The sequence below is a fragment of the Alexandromys fortis genome, unplaced genomic scaffold (assembly GCF_014885135.2).
Source record: "Alexandromys fortis isolate MF-2015 unplaced genomic scaffold, M_Fortis_MF-2015_v1.1 scaffold_88, whole genome shotgun sequence".
In the NCBI taxonomy this organism is placed as follows: domain Eukaryota; kingdom Metazoa; phylum Chordata; class Mammalia; order Rodentia; family Cricetidae; genus Alexandromys; species Alexandromys fortis.
The window spans coordinates 7,029,613-7,046,662 of NW_026067961.1; the positions used below are offsets into that span (position 1 = coordinate 7,029,613).

Below are 17,050 nucleotides of genomic sequence, written 5' to 3' on the forward strand. Positions count from 1 at the left end.
ATGTGGGGCAGTGAGCAGAGACCCCAAAGGGCCTATGCAGAGAGGGCCCATGTCCAGAATAGCCGAGGGTGTGGCTATTACGAGGAACAGTGCCCTGTGACCAGGGTATCTTCTTTCTCCACGGAGCCTGACCGTTCCTTTCCCTGTCCTTATACTAAGAATCTAACCCAGGTCTTCATATATTTCAGGCCAGTGTGCGACCCTGAGCTAAACCCCACCCCAACCCATCTAATGGAATGCACAAACTCTCCCACAGCCCATGGAGCCAAGACCTGCCACCAGATACAAGGAGAATGTACCCCCAAAGACTATGACCGCCCTGGGGCCAGGTAAGAAGCTCACTGAACTTGGCAAGGCAGTGGCAGTGGGTCCTCCCCAGGTACCTACTTAGCGCCCTCCTAGCTCTGAAGATTTGCTTCCCAAGGTTGGCTTGGTTGGTACAGCATCATCCCAAAGGAGGGTTCTTGAGAAGGATGGAACGGTGGGGCCTCAGGAGGGAAGGGTCCCAAAGGGGAAGATCTTGGGAGGGCACCTTCTCTGAAGGGTGGAGTCCCTGTGGGGTAGGGCCTCAGAAATATAGGTCCCTGAGCCAGAGTTACTAGAGAGTGAGATCCTGGGAGTGAGGGATTTCAGACTATAGGAAGGCCACAGAGCTGGTTCAGTCAAGGGTACAAACAGCCCCAAAACAAATTCAGATTCTGATTTCCCCTCTCTTTTTGGTTTTTCAAGGCAGGGTTTCAGGCTGGAGAGATGGCTCAGTGGTTAAGAGCACTGGCTGCTCTTCGAGGTCCTGAGTTCAATTCCCAGGTGGCTCACAACTATCTGTAATGAGATCTGGCACCCCCCCTCTGGCTTGAGGGCATACTTGAAGGCAAAATGTTATATACATAATAAATACATCTTTTTTTTAAAAAAAAGACAGAGTTTCTCTGTGTAGCCCTGGCTGTCCTGGAACTTACTCTGTAGACCAGGATGGCCTTGAACTCACAGAGACCCACCTGGGTCTGGTGCTGGGATTAGGTGTGCACCACTACCACCTGGCCAGATTCTGATTTTTATGCCGGGATCAACTGAGGTCACTGAAGGGCATCCAAGGGGGTACTGCTAGTTCTGGGTGACCACTGGGTAAATTGTAAGCTGGTCACCCTTCACTTTTTCCTTTCCCCCCTTTCCCCCTTCTTCTCAGTTGGTTGCCCCCATATCAGACAGCTCTTCTCTGCCGCCTTGTCTTCCGTGCTTTCTGTAGCTGGCCTCATGACAAACCATACCACCACCTGGCTTTGAGGCCCAGGGCCTGGCCTGCACATTGGCTACCTCAAGGCTGTGGAGCTGAAGTCCTGACTCCCTCCTACCAGGAGCCCTGCCACTCCCCAGCTCTGAGGCTTGGATACCCACTTGTCTTACCGGTGAAGCCATCACCTGGTCCTAGGGTGTGGCTGTCTCTTTCTTCCTTATAGAGCTGAAGAGACCCTGGAGGAACATGGACATCAGCCTGGGGAATAGAGGAGGTCGGAGGATGCCCGTATTCCAAGCTGCCACACGCCCCCAAGGCTCAGCGTTATGCCAGAAACCCTACCAAGTTCAAAGTAATCTGGCCAGCCCCCGCCCCCATCTGGCCCCTGCCCTGAAGGACACAACCGACCAACTAGGTGACACAGGTCTTTGGCAACAGAGTAACCTACAGCTTCCAGCAGGGAGGTCCCCGGGGAGGCCCCGAGAGCCCTTTGCACAGCAGAGTAATCTGTGCTACCGAGGGATCACTAGTCCCCATCTGCGCAACAGCTGCCTGCTACCAACAGGCCCATCCACCTGCCAGAGGCAGACACTCCAGGTCACAGACACCCTCTGCTTGGACCCGAGACTCTCTGGGGGCTTGGCACCTCTTGACAAGTGCACACGGCCTGGCCCCAGGCCCTGGTGTGGTTCAGGGAGCAGGGTACCCAGGCTCATGGGGGAGCCCCTTACCTTGGAGGATCTGTCTGTGTCTGCCCACAGCCAGTCTTGGGCCCATTCCTATTCCATGTGCAATGCTGACCACTGGCTGCTGGACTCCATCCCACACCTAGAGCCTGAAACAACCCGTTCAGGAAGCCCAACATCCAAGAAGCACCCAGCCCCTACACAGAGGGGGCCCCACACTGGTGGTAGCCAGTCAACCCCTGCCCAACATTGGCCCAGTCTCCTGGAGACTCTTGAGGTCCAAGCTAGACTCTCAGAGTCCCCTGTGTTCAATCTCCTGTTACATGAGGCCACTCTGGGAACACTGCCTGGGGATTTCTCTGCCTCAGACCAGGAGATTCTTTCTACCCCACACCTTGGGGCAAGAGAGAAGGGCTCCCCAGGCCTTCCATACAACAAGAGGAACAGAGAGCACTTCAGTGTCACAGGAGAGGCAGGGAGCAGGGAGGCCAGACTCCAATCTCCAACCTCCTTCAGTGTCCTGCCTGGGCAGGAAGGAAGAGAGAAGGCCCCACAGGAAAAAACAGGCAGGGATGGGGAGAGGATGGCCTCCTGCCCATCAAATACAACCCCAGCTCAGAGAACTCGGCAGGTAGGGGCCCCCAGATGCGGGGAGAGGGGATAGGGAGCAGGGAACCTTGGCTAGAGTTGTCACTCCTACTCTCTAGGCTGAGAACTATCATGGCTTTTGTTTCTGCAGAACAAGGCTCAAAGTGTCAGGACCTCAGATCCCCAGGCAGCTTGGTGAGGCCCTGTTGTGTGGGAGTGGGGGTAGTCAGGGGCCACTCCAGGGACAGCTCCTGACCCATCTCCCTGTGCTATCAGGACTTTATGGAGATAGACATCTAATGGCAGAACCTCGGCAGGATTTCAAGGGGACAGAGCTGTCTTCATACATAAGAAACCAGGGACCTCCAGGGCCCAAAGACAAGCCCTACGCCCCTGGGTTTGGATGGCTGGGAATTGTGGACATCAATGTAGTGGGGCAGTTGTCCTCTCTGGGAAGCCTGTTGCTTCGGGGGCAATGGGAAGGGGGCGATTTTAAGTCCAGGCATCAGCAAAGAGAGTTCTTTAGGTCTGCAGCTGGGACTTCTGCTGTGGACGGCTGTCACCTTCATTCCTGCAAAAGCCACATGAATGGAGTCCCAGGGAGCTGAAAGTTGTGTCTGCCCCTCATCAGTCTTGCTCTGTCCCCAGCCGGAAACTGCTGTCCAGAAGCTTCAGAGCCTGGAGGCGCTTGTCCCAGAGGCACCAGGCAAGAGCTGAGGCCGTAGTAGCTCAGAACCACAGGTGGCTGATTCAAAAGAGCCTCAGACTACTGCGCTGTGTCCTACGGCTCCGCGAGGCCCGGCTAGAGGCAGCTTGGGGACAGCATGCAGAAGCCCTGCAGGCCTGGAACTTCCAAGAGGTCGGTGTTCTCTAGCTTGGAGCTTGGGGGGCAATGCCATGGCTCTGGTGTGCCTGAGAGAGTGTCTGCGGGCCCAGGTTGCAGCTCATGACTGACCTCTCCAGTTCCCTGTGGGCAGTTTTTTATTAGTGATTTGCTAACTTGGCCGGGGAGGCTGTGTGGGTGTTCTTCCTCCTTGGCTATTTCTGAGGAAATGGGGTAGCATTAGGATAGGGTCAGTGCTTGGGCAGCTGACAGGAGCCTCAGTGCAGGCCTAAACCGGCAGGTGCCCCTTGTCTTTTGACCCAGGGGAGCCATATCACTTTGCAGCAGAAACAGGAGCAACCCCACAGCCAGGCTGCATCACCATTCCTTGCTTCTAAGGGAAGCCCTTCCTTGGGAAGAAAAGCAACCGTGGACCTTGCCTGTAAATGCAGGTGAGCTTGGGCACCAAGACTGGGCAATGTGGCCTAGGCAGCTGGTGGCCTGCTTCCCTGCCCCCTCCCTGCCCCTGCCCACAAAACAAACAAACAAACCCCAAAGCCAGCAATCCTGAGCTGCTAAGGGGGCCTCTGTGGTGTTTTGAGATGGGTGGAAAAGGTGTTTGGGGTCAGGTCCCACCTAGCTTGGGGACCATGGGGAGGAATTGAGATTTTATTCTAGGAGCAAAGGGGATGCCTTAGGAGGCTGAGCAAGTACTTAAGCTGATTGGACTCTAGATGAGCGAAACACCCCTCTGGTCACTGAGTCGGAACCAACAGAATGAGTGAGACAAGGGTGGCCGTGGGAGACCGGGTGGGGTGATGCTGGGGTTTCCAGGCCCTCGGGGATGACATTTGTAGCCTGAGCAGATACCACACTCAGTTCCTCACAGCCTTCTGTTTCAAAGATGAGAAACAGAGACTCGGAAAGATGAAGGCCAGGCCCACAGAAGTGTGTGTGTGGCAGGAGGCAGGTGACTGTAGGTGTCACCAAGGGTAGTTTCCCTTCCCTCTCTAGGTGCTTTAGGGCCTGGCAACGGCTCGCTCAAAGAGCGGCCCAGTACAGGAGACACCTGGCCCGCCAAAGAGTGAGGCTCCTGAGGATATGCCTGGGACAGTGGACGAAGATGAGTCAGCTCCAGGCCTCAGATGTGGCAAAGGTGGCTCAGCTGGCCTTCTACCAGCGGAAGACAGGTGAGCCATGGCAAATACAGGGGGGCCCTTCCCTCCAACCAGAGCTCCAATTGGTTAAGCTCTGGAGCCCAGTGAAACTCATGAATATTATAATAAGGGAGAGGGCCGAGCTGGGCCTTGGGGAGTCTGGGGGGCTTGAGGGGGGCTTGCTGGGAAGGGTTCTCAGAGGGAGCAGGCCTTTTCTGGGCTGCATCCCTGTCCCCTTGTAAGCTGTTCTGGGCAGGGGACTATTCTGTCTTAGTGTTGAGTTGTCCCATATTCTACCTTGAAGGTATGTAGCCCTCTGTTCCAGGAAGGCCCTGATCTGCTGGAGGGGGACATATAGTCCCTTCCCAAGCTGGGGAAGATGGGGACTTGAAGCAGCCTTGTGGGGAACCTGTAGAGGACACGGGAAAGCAGTGTCTATGGTGGGGAAGCCCAGGAGGCCTGAGGCTGCAGCTGCATGTTTGTGAATAGCAATTTAACCACTTCCTGCCTTCTTCCCAGGGAATAAGACCCTCAGCATCTTAGTCCCAGGAACTGCCACCACCCATTGCCTAGAGACAGTGGTCCAGGCCCAGCAGCTACCCATGGAGCCAGGTCGGTGCTCCCTATGGGAAGCCTGCCAAATGTTGGCCCTGCACCGGGTCCTGCTGCTCTGGAGGACGCGACTCTACCAGCACCAGCAAGCCGTGTAGGTGACCAGAGCTGATGACACAGGGTCAGCCCCGGTGCAGTGTGGATACATGGCCAGTGTCCTTTAGGTCCTGTTCAACATCCCAGCCTTCCCGTGGCCTTGGCAGGAGGCCTGATATGATGCATTGTGTCCCCCAGCAGGTATCGGGCCCTGGGAGGTGGCTGTGGGGCACTGAGACAGTGGCCAAGCCTAAAGCTGCTGGGGCCACTTTCTCCCAACTGCCTTTACAAGGATAGGCAGCGCCAGGGTTCTGAGCTCAGGCTGACTGGTGGCTGTGGGAAAGGGAGGCTGGGGTCATTGGGGGCCAGCTTCTAGGCTAAGCTGTTAGGGAGAATAAGCCAGCCTTTACAGAGCTAAGAATTCCATTTTAGCAGGGTGGTGGTGGTGCACTCTCTTAATGCCAGCGCTCGGGAGGCAGAGGCAGATGGATCTCTGTGAGTTTGAGGCCAGCCTGGTCTTCAGAGTGAGTTCTATGACGATCAGGGCTACAAAGAGAAACCTGTCTCAAGAAACAAAACAGGGGGCTGGAGAGATGGCTCAGCGCTTAAGAGCATTGCCTGCTCTTCCAAAGGTCCTGAGTTCAATTCCCAGCAACCACATGGTGGCTCACAACCATCTGTAAAGAGGTCTGGCGCCCTCTTCTGGCCTGTAGGCATACACACAACAGAATATTGTATACATAATAAATAAATATTAAAAAAACAAATGGAAGGAGGAGGGAGGGAGGGAGGAAGGAAGGAAGGAAGGAAGGAAGGAAGGAAGGAAGGAAGGAAGGAACTGAAGAGAATTCCATTCTAGCAAGCATGGTGGCACATATTTCAGGATGACTACAAACTATTGACAATCCTCCTGCCTCAGCTTCCTGAGTGGTGGGGTTACAATGGTGAACAACCATGCCTAGCTTGTGTTTATTTATTTTTTGTTTTATTTTGCTTTGCTTTGCTTTGTTTTTAGGGAAAAAAGTGTTTGTAGTTTTTGTTTTCTTTTAAACTGAGTTCCCCACTAGAGGGCAGTGGGCTGAGCCGTCACTAGAGTGCTTGTTTGTGTTGATGGGCCCCGGGCATCAGATCCCCAGGCTCATCCATACTGAATAAGGGCTCCACCGCTGAGCTAGGACATCATCTCTTGAAGCTCTGAGTGATCCATCAGTTTCAACTGGCCAAGGCCTTCCCACTGGGCCCTCTCACAGCAACCCTGTCCCAGTCGTGGGTGCTGAGAGTCCCGGAGACTCACCTGGCCCTCTCCCTTAGCTCCTTTTTGCAGGGCATGCAGAAGCGGGTTCTGCAGTACTTCCTGAGGCAGTGGCGCTTGAGGGTCTGGGGTCTGGACCCTCCCTCAAGCAGCCTGGAGACCATATTAGCACCGGAGCCATGGGACTACAGCCTGGGAGGGGAGGCCTGGCCCAGCTGCAGAACATCAGAAGGGTCACTGGAGAAGGTGAGGGACTGGAGTGGGTTGGAGATGGGGGGACCCAGGACTCACCCCTTATCCCCAGATTTCCAGGGCCCCCACCCTCCTGGAGGCTTCCTGGTTGGTGTCCTGTGGGCAGCCGGGGGACAGAAGAGGGACTGTGCCTTCTTCCCTGGCAGGTGCGGGTCCAGCAGACTCAGGGCGCAGCAGTGAGGTGGTACAGGTGTACTCTCCAGAGGCGGTAGGAACCCCTCCCCAGAAAGGGAGAGCCCTGTTGGCCACTGTGCAGTGATGCCATTGCTTCCTGACTGACTGCTTCCCCCCCCCCCCCCCACTCACTACCCCCCCATCCCACCTTGGCCTTCCCAGCAGCAGCCTGTATAGTCTGCATCTCAGGAGGGGTCCCTGCCCACATCCCAGTCAGCATGGTCCCCAGATTCAGGGCCATTTCACTTCTCCCGTCCTTCTGCCCATGTGAAGGCGGGAGCTGGACCAAGACATTGTCGTATAGTTCTCTCCGGATGCTCTCACAGAGCAGGGCTCGAGAAGGGACTGCCTATATCCCAACACTTGCTTTGTGCCTCTGGCTGTGTGATTTGGGGCAAGTTACTTCTCTGTGTCTCTGCTTCCCTTTCTGTAAAATGAGGACAATTACAGCGCTGACTCCAATGGCTGAGCCCTGGACTTGGCACTGGAGGTTGAGAATCCTTTTCTAGCCCTGTCACCTGTCATCGTGTCCTTTGGAAGGGCCCTAGACCCCTCTAATCCCCAGCAACCCATCCTCTCTTTGATTAGAACTTGGAAAAGGACCGCCCGGGATATACCTGTTGCTGAGGGGAGGATGGAGGTGGGAAGAGGGTGAGGCTAGCCCAACAGCTGTGCTCAATGTGAACACTCCCCTTCCTTCCCAGTATCCTCAGCTGGAGCCACTGGACCGCAATCAAGGGCCCTGGAGAGAGCTAGCTGCTCACTGGCCTCAGGCCTGTGATGGGCAAGTGCAGAAGAGTCCAGGATCGGGGTCGGGGCTGGTGCCAGTGGCCCTGGCAGAGTGAGCCAAGGAATGGGTGGGGCTATCCTGGAAGAGGAAAAGGCCAGTGTCCCTTAGAGACACTCAGAATTCCTGAGCCATTTCTCAGAGCCCAGGGGTCTGGGTTACCAGACCTCATTACAGATGGTTGTGAGCCATCATGTGGTTGCCGGGAATTGAACTCAGGTCCTCTGGAAGAGCAGTCAGTGCTCTTAACCACTGAGCCATCTCTCTATAAAGATTTGTTTATTTATATGTATAGTGTTCTGCCTGCATGTCTGCCTGCAGGCCAGAAGAGGGCGCCAGACACCCATTACAGATGATTGTGAGCCACCATGTGGTTGCTGTGCTGTGTAGATCTTAAGTCACCTAAGTACTCTGAGTGTCTGTTCCGCTATCTGTAAAACAGGGATAGTACTGTACATGCTACAGGGGTGACTGGGATCCCATGAGGTAGTTCATGGCAAACTCCAGGCCAGAACAGCACCCCCTCTTCATCCCTGTCACCTTTGCTTTGCCTGGCCTCCAGGAGTTGCACTCTTGAGGTCAGGAAGACAGAGTCCTGGTACTCTCAGGGCCATGATGCTAGTTAGGCGGAAGGAACGGGCTTGCTGCAAGCAGCCTGGGAGAGAAGCCTGTCTGGGAAAGGAAAGGGGATGGCTGGCTTCCCAGGATTCTGGCTCAGCATAAAGGAGGACCTTTCTCTTGGTAGTGAGTTTGACCCCAGCCAAGTTATAGTCACATCTCCAGGAGGCCCCCACCCCTTGCTGAGCAACAAATAGCCCCCAACACTTGAACATTTTATGTAACTAATTAACTTCAGTTCTGGGGATAGAATCCAAGGTCTTGGCATGCTGGGCTAAGGCTCCATCCAGTCCACCAGAGCCACGCTTGGAGTCACACTCGCAGCCCCCACATACGGTTTTGTTTTAATTAATGAACTAGTTAATTGGTTGTGCATGTGCCACAGCTCTTGTGCGGACGTCCGATTTTCTCCATCGTATACATGATTCTAGGGGATTTACCTCAGGTTGTCAGGGTCGGCAGCAAATGCCCTCACCCACTGAGACAATTTGCTGATCAATTGAGTTAGATTCCCCAGCCCTTGGTTTTTCCAGCCCAAGCTAGCCCAGGCTAGCCCCAGAGATCCCCCTGCTTCAGCGCTGAGATAACAGGCATGTCTGCAGCTGTCGCTTTGAATAAACACAACACACAAACAAGAGCTGACCTGGGCCCCCTCCTGCTCCCTTGCAGCTATTTCCAGGCCTGGTGTGAACGCATGAGGGATGTAGAAGCGTCCCAGGGCCAGCAGCAAGGACAAGCCTTCCAGGACGACCTGAGAAGAGGCCTGGGGGCCACACTTGCTAGCTCACAGGAGGCCTGCAGAATGGGGCCCCTGGCACAGGATCGGTGCATGGCCCAGGCCTCTGTCCTAGGCTGGAGAAGCTTTCCTCAGCAGCATGGAACTGACAGAGAGCTGAGGAGGGCCCAGGCCCAGCAGCCTTTTGTGGTGTGGAGAGTCACCCTGGGACAGTGCTGTGAGGTCCTGCAACAGGGAGGAAGGAGAGTTCAAGTCCTGACCGCAGTCCAGGTGGCCATGTGCTTGGTCCTGTGGGTGCACAAGTCCTACCTAGGCCACATCCACCAAGCTCAGGCTGCACAGCAACTGACAACCAGGTTAGTGCCCAAGGCCCTAGGGCAGCCTCACACTGTTCTTCCAGGTCAGGTTTTGGTAAGGGTGGGGCATAGTGGGTGGCTGAGTGGTGCTTGCTGAGTGTCTGGGTGGCAGGAGGGCAGAGACATCTTGATGTTTGGCATGGGTCCCAATTGTGTCACTTTCTAGTATGGCCCGTCCTTGGAAAAGCTTATGACATTAGCTGCCTTGCCTTGCAGCCCTGCCAAGTGTGCCCATGTGTTCAAGACAGCAAATGGGCAATGCACTGGCAGGGGAGGGGAACAGAATATAAGGTGTTAGTTAGGACTGTCCTCCCTGTCCTTTAAACAAGATGCTTGCCCCTGATGTGTGTGATAGTCTACCTACTTCCAATACCGTACATGCGTATTTCATGGATTATACAGAATAGGGGTGGGAGGGGCCCGGGGTGGGAGGGCCCTGGGGTGGGAGGGCTGGGACCTGGGCATTTGCCTTTTGCAGAGCCCTAGAACTCAGGCTCTAATGGGCACCACCTTCTTCTCCAGGGTCCTAGAAGTCTGGATGCAGCTAGCAGTCTGGGGTCACGCCCAGCACACTGATGTCACCCACTGCTGGCAGAGGCTTCGGTGTCTTCTTAGGACATACTGGGTTCAGTGGCGACCAACTCACTGGAGACAGACCCAGGCACAGGGCATGAACTTCAGCAGAGGGCATCTCCTGCACCTGATGGACACCCCAAACTTTTTGATACAGGTGAGGTGGGCCCAGGTGTGTGTGCACTGTGTGGGGAGTCATTTCCCCAGTCTTAAAATCAGATGGTTTCTGCCCTTGATGGGATTGTGATTCCAGGGACAAACAGACTTACAGACACCACCTGACCCAGCTCTGAGTGGCTGACAACAGGGTGGAAGCGGGGCCCATCAGTAAACCTCCTAGTGACTGCCCTGTGCAAATCTGGTTACAAGAGGTCTTTGTCTATTAAGGAAACAGACACTGTTGTTGTTGTTTTTTTAAGTGTTTGTGGCTGGGCATAGTGATATATGACTTCAATCCCAGCATCAGGACAGCAGAGGCAGACAGATCTCTGAGTTGGAAGCCAGCCAGGGATGCAGAGTAAAACTCTGTATCTCAAAAAGACAAATAAAAAACCAAACAAAACGGTGTTTGTGGGTCAGTGGGGTGGCTAGGCAGGTAAAGGTGCTTGCCATGCCAGCCCAGTGACTTGATCTGACCCTCAGACCTGATGTAAAGGTGGAAGGAGATAATAACTCCACGAGTTGTCTTCTGGCCTCCACGTTGTGTACCAAGGCACTGCTGCCCCCTCCCACACTCAGCACACACATTAATCTTTGAGAGAACATGGGGCTTGCACATGCTCGGCAAGCACATCACCACCAAGCTACATCACTAGACCTTAAATGCAGTTACAGCAGTCTGGGGCTGGAGAGATGGTTCCATGGTAGAGAGCACTAGCTGCTCCTCCAGAGGACCTGAGTTCAGTTCCCAGCACCCCATCAGGATCTTACAACCCTGTGAAGCTCCACTCCAGGGCATCTGATGACTCTGTCCCTGCTCTGGTTTGCACTGGCACGTTCACACACACACACACACACACACGTCTTTAAAAAGATGGATATATGGAAAGAGTGGTAATGTGACTTTATTGGAAGAAATGAAATGTACCCATGTATCCATTACAAAAAATACAGGAGAAAGCAGGGTTTTGTTTGTTTCAGTCCTTAGCTCTGACACGGTAATGAGAGGCTGTGGCCTAGCAGGAGTGAAGAGGGCATCACAAGTGCCAGGGGCAAGCAACAGCATTGCCCAGTAGACTGGAGATGTAGCTGAGAGATCCAGCCCACCATCCTGACAGGCCAGACAGTGTTCCTAATGACAACTTGGCATCACCAAGAGTCCTACTTCAGATTGCTAGAAAGAACGGAATTGACTTTAGAACGAGTCTAAGGAAATCACTAAAGTGACTTCTGCCTCCTAAACAGAATTGCAATAGTGATGCAGGGTTTCAGAACTCCCAGGGGTGGGCCTAAGGCAACAGCAGATCACGGGGTCTCACGCTTCTTTCCTTCTAGATGTTACAGGGCTTTGTAGACCCAGCTTGTATAGTCCAGGCTACTTCAACTCAGCCTCTTGAGTTGGAATTTCAGGGGGACACTGCCACCTTTTAAAATTATACATACTCTTTTCTTGCTGGATGGTGTGGTGCATGACTTTAATACTAGCACTCAGGAGGCAGAGGGAAGGGGAATAGCTATGAGTTTGAGGCCAGCCAGGTCCACAGAGTTTCAGGACAGTCCCACAGAGAAACCTTCTCTCAAAAAACTAAACCAAACCAAACCAAACCTTCATTCTCCCTTACACTGTCCTCTCATACACTGGGGTGTCTAGAAACAAAGCAGACACTGAGAATGGCAGCCAAGGTCTTGCTCTTTATTGTCCCCCCCCCCCCCACACGGCCAGGTCGCCCTTATCTGGCACTGTGTGCAGGTGGTGCGCCATCCTGCAGTGGCAGGCCATATCTCAGAGGCAAGGCTTCAGCTGTATCCTAAGTCAGAAGCATAACTTAGCTCTCAGGGGTGGCCTGAGCTCTACCACAGGACAGCTGCAGCTACTACTGGACCAGCCTCGGCTTAGATGTCTTCAGCAGATGGGAGACTGGCCAGAAGGGGCAGTGCCATCTAAGTACTAGCAGCTTGCCTCCTCTGGTGGGTCTTGGGACTCCCAGGTGACTATACACACAAGTGGGAGTCTGTTCTGGCAGGGGTCAGGCAGGAATCCCTCCTGATCAGCAGGCTCAAGGCATCTGATCCTTGCTCCCCCGCTGTTCCTCAGACCCACAGCTGCTGGACACCTGTTAGACCGAGTGTGCTGCCCACCCTGGCATGGCAGCCTGGTAGAGGCACACAGAAGACCACATCCTGTGCTCACAGTAAGAAGCTGAGTCCCGGGGTCTCAGCCCTCAGGCCTCCCCAGTTCACAGCTGTTGGGTGATTCTCTTCTACCCCCTTAGTTCCTTGGGCCATCCTCCAACCTGGGTACCTGAGGGTGGCCACTGCTCCCCCAAACCAAGGCTTATCCTCTCGACGCAATTCTTCTCTCCAGGTGACACAGAGCAGCCTCTCTGCCCAACCTTCCAGTTCTGGCTGCCACTGCCTGCGTGGGCACAGCCCCCTACAGGACTAGGCAAACGCTGCAGCTCTGAGACCAGGGCCCTCCAGGGCCAAGGCGAGGCTCCTCAAAGGTGGCTAGGGCAGGAGCAACTGTGCATGTGACATCATGGAGGAGGGGTGGAACTGGGTGACCCCAGCAGGATGACCCCGGGGACTTGCTTTTCACCTTGTAGAGGTTGTGTTGTCCTTGGCCTGCAGGAACAGACGCCGACAGTGTCGGCAGATCCAGGCTTCGCAGCGGGCCAGGTGCCTGGCAAGGGCATGGCAGCTCTGGGTAGATGTTCACTGGGCGGAGCAGCTGTCTCGGACCCTGGTAGGTGGGCTTAGTTCCTCTCCATCCTGCAGAGGCCCTGGGAGCAGCTTCTCTCATTCATCTCATCCCTCGGCCAACTCCAGACAAACCTGTATCTCGCTGTGGTCTCTGGACTAAAGTCAGGAGTCCATGTCTGCTAACATTGTCAGAGGACAGCCCCTTTGTCACTTCCCTTTCTCCCTGGGGCAGCAGAAGTACAAGGGCTACGGCTGCCAGGACGGCAAAGTCTTTTCTGTCAACTCTCTCTGTAGCTCAGACAGTGGCACCTGGACCAGGCCTGGAGGACATGGCGGAAAAGGGTCCTTCAGCTGCAGGTGGCTCAGCGGTTACTCCAGCAGGAAGAGAGCTGGGTCCTTTCCCAGGTGGCTCTACCTCACCTCGCCTAGCCAGTCTTCCAAACAGTGTCACCTTTGGGCTGAGCCAGGGAGAGGGGAGGGGCTGTCCCTGCTCAGCACCCCGAGGTTTCCTCATTCAGTAAGCTGATCAATGGTTACAGAGCACAATGGTTATCAGAGCCCTTGACTGGTGGCCATAAGCCCAGCCCAGTGTCAGTCACTCAACCTGAGACCAGGCTGTTTGTGGCACTGGCTACCCATGCTGGTCCCTGCAGGGCCTGGGTCATTTGCAGGTCACTGGGCACAGCTTCCCAGGCCACAAGTGCAGTCTATCCAGAGCCTGTATGTTTGGGCTGAGATACCGCGACCCGGCTGTGAGGGCAGAGGAAAAAGCCTCTGGTTGAGATACAAAGAACATGGCTCAGGTGTCAGTCTGACAGGCCCAGTCAGGCCCTGGAGGGAGCCGAGACACATGTCCTTTCTTGTCCCTCCCTGCTTCCAGGCCTTTGGAAAGTGGTACCGGCGCCTGGTAGCCAAGAGCCTACGAGAAGAACCAGACATAGCAGGTGTGGAGCAGAGCTGGGCCCAGCAGCAGCTGTGCTGTGAGCTACGCAGCCCGAGAAACAAACAGAACTGGGCCAGGCCCACAGCTGGAGGCTCAGCTCCCAGAGCTCTGGGGGCACAATAAAAGAACATCCCTTCTTCCAGGCTGCTCTCCACTGTTGTCATCTGGGTCTAGGGGACAAAGGGAGAGGGAATCCCCTGCTCTATCTAAGTTGCTCTATGGACAGCTTCCTCCCCATCCTTGACTCAAACAGGACCAGGAGGTCGGAAGCCAGGCCTCAGGGGCAGCCATTTGTACCTGCCAGTCACTATCCCAGGCGGCGAGGCCTGAGGGCTGACTGGAGAGGAGGGCCAGGGACAGCTTCTAGGCTAGGCCGAACAGAGAGGACGGCAGCTGGCGGGAGTGCCCACTCAGAAGGAACATAGCTGGGCCTTGCTCAATGAATCGCATCTCATCTCATGGGCTTGAGCAGAGAGCACGAGCCCCCTAAATGGGGCATCTCAGATCTAGTCACAGCCTGGCTGCTCCCGGCCAGTCTAGCTGTCGCTGTCATGTGTGGAAAGATGAGGGGGCTCCAGGAGGCTTATGGCGCCTGTGCGTCTCTCTCTGTGGAGTGCCTGTTGAGCAGCTCAAATGTGTCTTCCACCACCTGCCACAGGCAGTTGTCCAGCAGGAACTCGTTGTCCACCAGGTTGACCAGGAAATAATTGTCATGGATGTACTGGATGATCATGCGGGACGGGGACTCCTCCTCATACAGTTTGCCCCACTGCTCAATCCACAGGGCAAAGGCCTCATCCTACATGAGGACACAGACACATGTGTACAGGGTCAACAGGGCTACCACACCTAGGTCCTGGCTCCCACTGTTTCCCTGAGGGCTACCCAGGGAAGAGCAAGGCAGTACTGCTCCAGCTGGCCCAGAAATAAGTGCTAACTTGTGGCCTCCCAGGCCAAGTTTATAGGTCCTAGGGTGCGTGTTTCGGACTACTGTCTGCCCAGGGCTCTCAAGGTAGCCAGGGTACACACCCTCCCACCCACTCACCTTCCAGAACATGAAGCTGATGGGATCCACCACAGTAGGCTGGATGATCTCTCGACCAGGGAAGATGCCCCACGTAACGGCATTGGGCTGCAGCTCGGGGGCATTAGTGATGTTCTTCCCCTGGGAACAGAGGCAGGGCGACTGCAGCCCCACTGCTGGCGACCTCACCCAGCCTGTACTGCCCTCCTGGTCTGCCCTCTACTTAAACCAGAGACTTAGAGGCATCCTGGGCTACTCTCCTTTCCCTGATCCCTACCTGTGCTTATAATCCAGGCTGGCCTTGAACTCATCCTCCAGCGATTAGCTTCCCAGATGCTGGGGGTTACAGACGTGTGCTGCCACAGCTGGCTTTGCTGCTGCTTCTCACCCAGGCCTACAACAGCAGTCCTGCTTTCTTCCTGGGCCACAAGGGCCTCTGACAATGTTCCCTGGGCCTTGCCACCCTCCATAGTTACCTGCTGTGATCTTTGTAAAAAGAAACGGAGGCAAGGCACTCTGCCACTGGGGAAAAGGCTCCCTTGTTTTTGGGTAGTCTCCAGGCCTCAGGCAGGACATCAGAGCTCCTGGTCCTGGTGTAACACTGCCATGTCCTACTTGCACTTTCTCCAAGGCAGTGCAGCCAGAGCCTTGCCTTCTGCCCTTTCCCCAGCATGCCCTTTGCCCTTTGTTTATTCTTTGTCCTTAAAAAGATTCAGGCAAGGGTCTGGGGACATGGCTCAATGAGTAAGAGCACTTGTTGCACAAGCTTAGCCCCGGTATCATGTGAGCAGCCAGGCATGGCTGTGTGTGTGCCTGCATGGGGCAGCCAGGCATGGCTGTGTGTGCCTGCATGGGGAGAGAGGACTGCAGAGGCCCATGCTGTCAACACAGCCCTAGCTTCAGTGAGAGATGCTGTTTAAAGGGAACAAAGCAGACAGTGATAGAGGAGGACACGGGACATCTTCCTTTGGCCCACACACATGCACACACACAATTGCACACAGACTCAGCCCACACAGGATCCCTTCTAGAAACCCTGGACCTNCTGCATGGGGCAGCCAGGCATGGCTCTGTGTGTGCCTGCATGGGGCAGCCAGGCATGGCTCTGTGTGTGCCTGCATGGGGCAGCCAGGCATGGCTGTGTGTGCCTGCATGGGGAGAGAGGACTGCAGAGGCCCATGCTGTCAACACAGCCCTAGCTTCAGTGAGAGATGCTGTTTAAAGGGAACAAAGCAGACAGTGATAGAGGAGGACACGGGACATCTTCCTTTGGCCCACACACATGCACACACACAATTGCACACAGACTCAGCCCACACAGGATCCCTTCTAGAAACCCTGGACCTCTCAGGTGTGACAACCCTCCTTAGGATCCTGTAGCATCCCATGTTGAACCTGCCTTTCCTGCCTACACAGACTTGTCATTGCATATATTCATCTACTTCCCAGCCTGGGACCTCTTTCAGGAGGCCTGCCTCCATCTGGTCCCCTTGTACAGTAAGCCTGGCCTGAGCATCTGGGAACTGTCAGGATAAACATGGATCTTCTCAAGCCCTGCCACCATCTAAGCTGGGCGCTGGCTTACCTGTACATCCACGATGTGGTAGTTGACCCGGAGCTCGTACTTCTTCAGCACCTGCAGAAGGGCCTCCACGGTCTCAGGGGAGGTGAAGAACTCTAAGTAGGCCTGAGGGAGAAGACACCCATCACATCAAGCCAGGGTCCTTGCCAGCTTCTCTGCCTTCTTTCCTCACCCTGCTCCAGGCGACCTCTGCATCTGACTAGATCTGCCTACTGCATCAGCCAGACGCTATCCTCCTCCAAGTGTAGGACCCCATTCATACGAGTGTAGGTCACTGAGGCTCTGGGATTAGAGGTGTCACTGCGGATCGGGATGAACTGTGGAGTCTGGGTGAGCGCATAAGGAAAGAGGCTTCTCTGTCTGGAGTGGTCCCAAGGTACCAGCCATTGGATAAAGGTGTGAGGAGCTGAAGAGAGCCACTCTGACAAGCTTGGGCTCAGGGAGGAGGCTGGCACAGGATAGCCTCCCCATCTATTGGGTGACAATGCCACCAAAGGGCTGGGCAAGGCACTTCTGTCTGCAGATGCCTCTTTCCCTTCATTTTCTAGAATGTTCAGAATACTGTAAGGTGGGTACTTTTGCCCAGAGGAGGAAGCCAGGTTTGGGGCTGCATCAAGGGAGACAGCAGAGCTGGCATCTAAACCCAGGTCTTCTGAGTCCAAGGCTCAGGCCATGCTGTGGAGTGTCACTTAGGCCTGGCAGGCCTGGGATTAAAGTGTTGATCTTGTTAGCAGCCAGAGCTCTGAGAGCCGTTT

The 17,050-nt window shown here is 55.0% G+C and overlaps 2 protein-coding genes across 5 annotated transcripts in view; one reads left to right on the forward strand and one right to left on the reverse strand.

Moving 5' to 3' along the window:
• On the forward strand, positions 1 to 13,812 carry CUNH1orf167 (chromosome unknown C1orf167 homolog). The gene is made up of 12 exons (XM_050153134.1): positions 1 to 329; positions 3,157 to 3,367; positions 3,656 to 3,783; positions 4,346 to 4,521; positions 5,008 to 5,194; positions 6,448 to 6,634; positions 6,787 to 6,848; positions 8,889 to 9,311; positions 9,834 to 10,041; positions 12,675 to 12,789; positions 13,041 to 13,114; positions 13,627 to 13,812. Exons 1-12 carry the CDS (start codon positions 1 to 3, stop codon positions 13,810 to 13,812), a joined length of 2,286 nt encoding a protein of 761 aa, XP_050009091.1.
• Mthfr (methylenetetrahydrofolate reductase) overlaps positions 12,810 to 17,050 on the reverse strand; it is a 15,571-nt gene continuing 11,330 nt past the window's right edge. For all 4 annotated transcript variants that reach the window (XM_050153196.1, XM_050153195.1, XM_050153194.1 and 1 more), the window contains exons 10-12: positions 16,299 to 16,400; positions 14,735 to 14,854; positions 12,810 to 14,488 (exon numbers count right to left, since the gene is read on the reverse strand). In XM_050153196.1, coding sequence (XP_050009153.1) covers positions 14,273 to 14,488; positions 14,735 to 14,854; positions 16,299 to 16,400 — 438 coding nt within the window. In that variant the 3' untranslated portion in view covers positions 12,810 to 14,272. The remainder of the gene's footprint in view (positions 14,489 to 14,734; positions 14,855 to 16,298; positions 16,401 to 17,050) is intronic.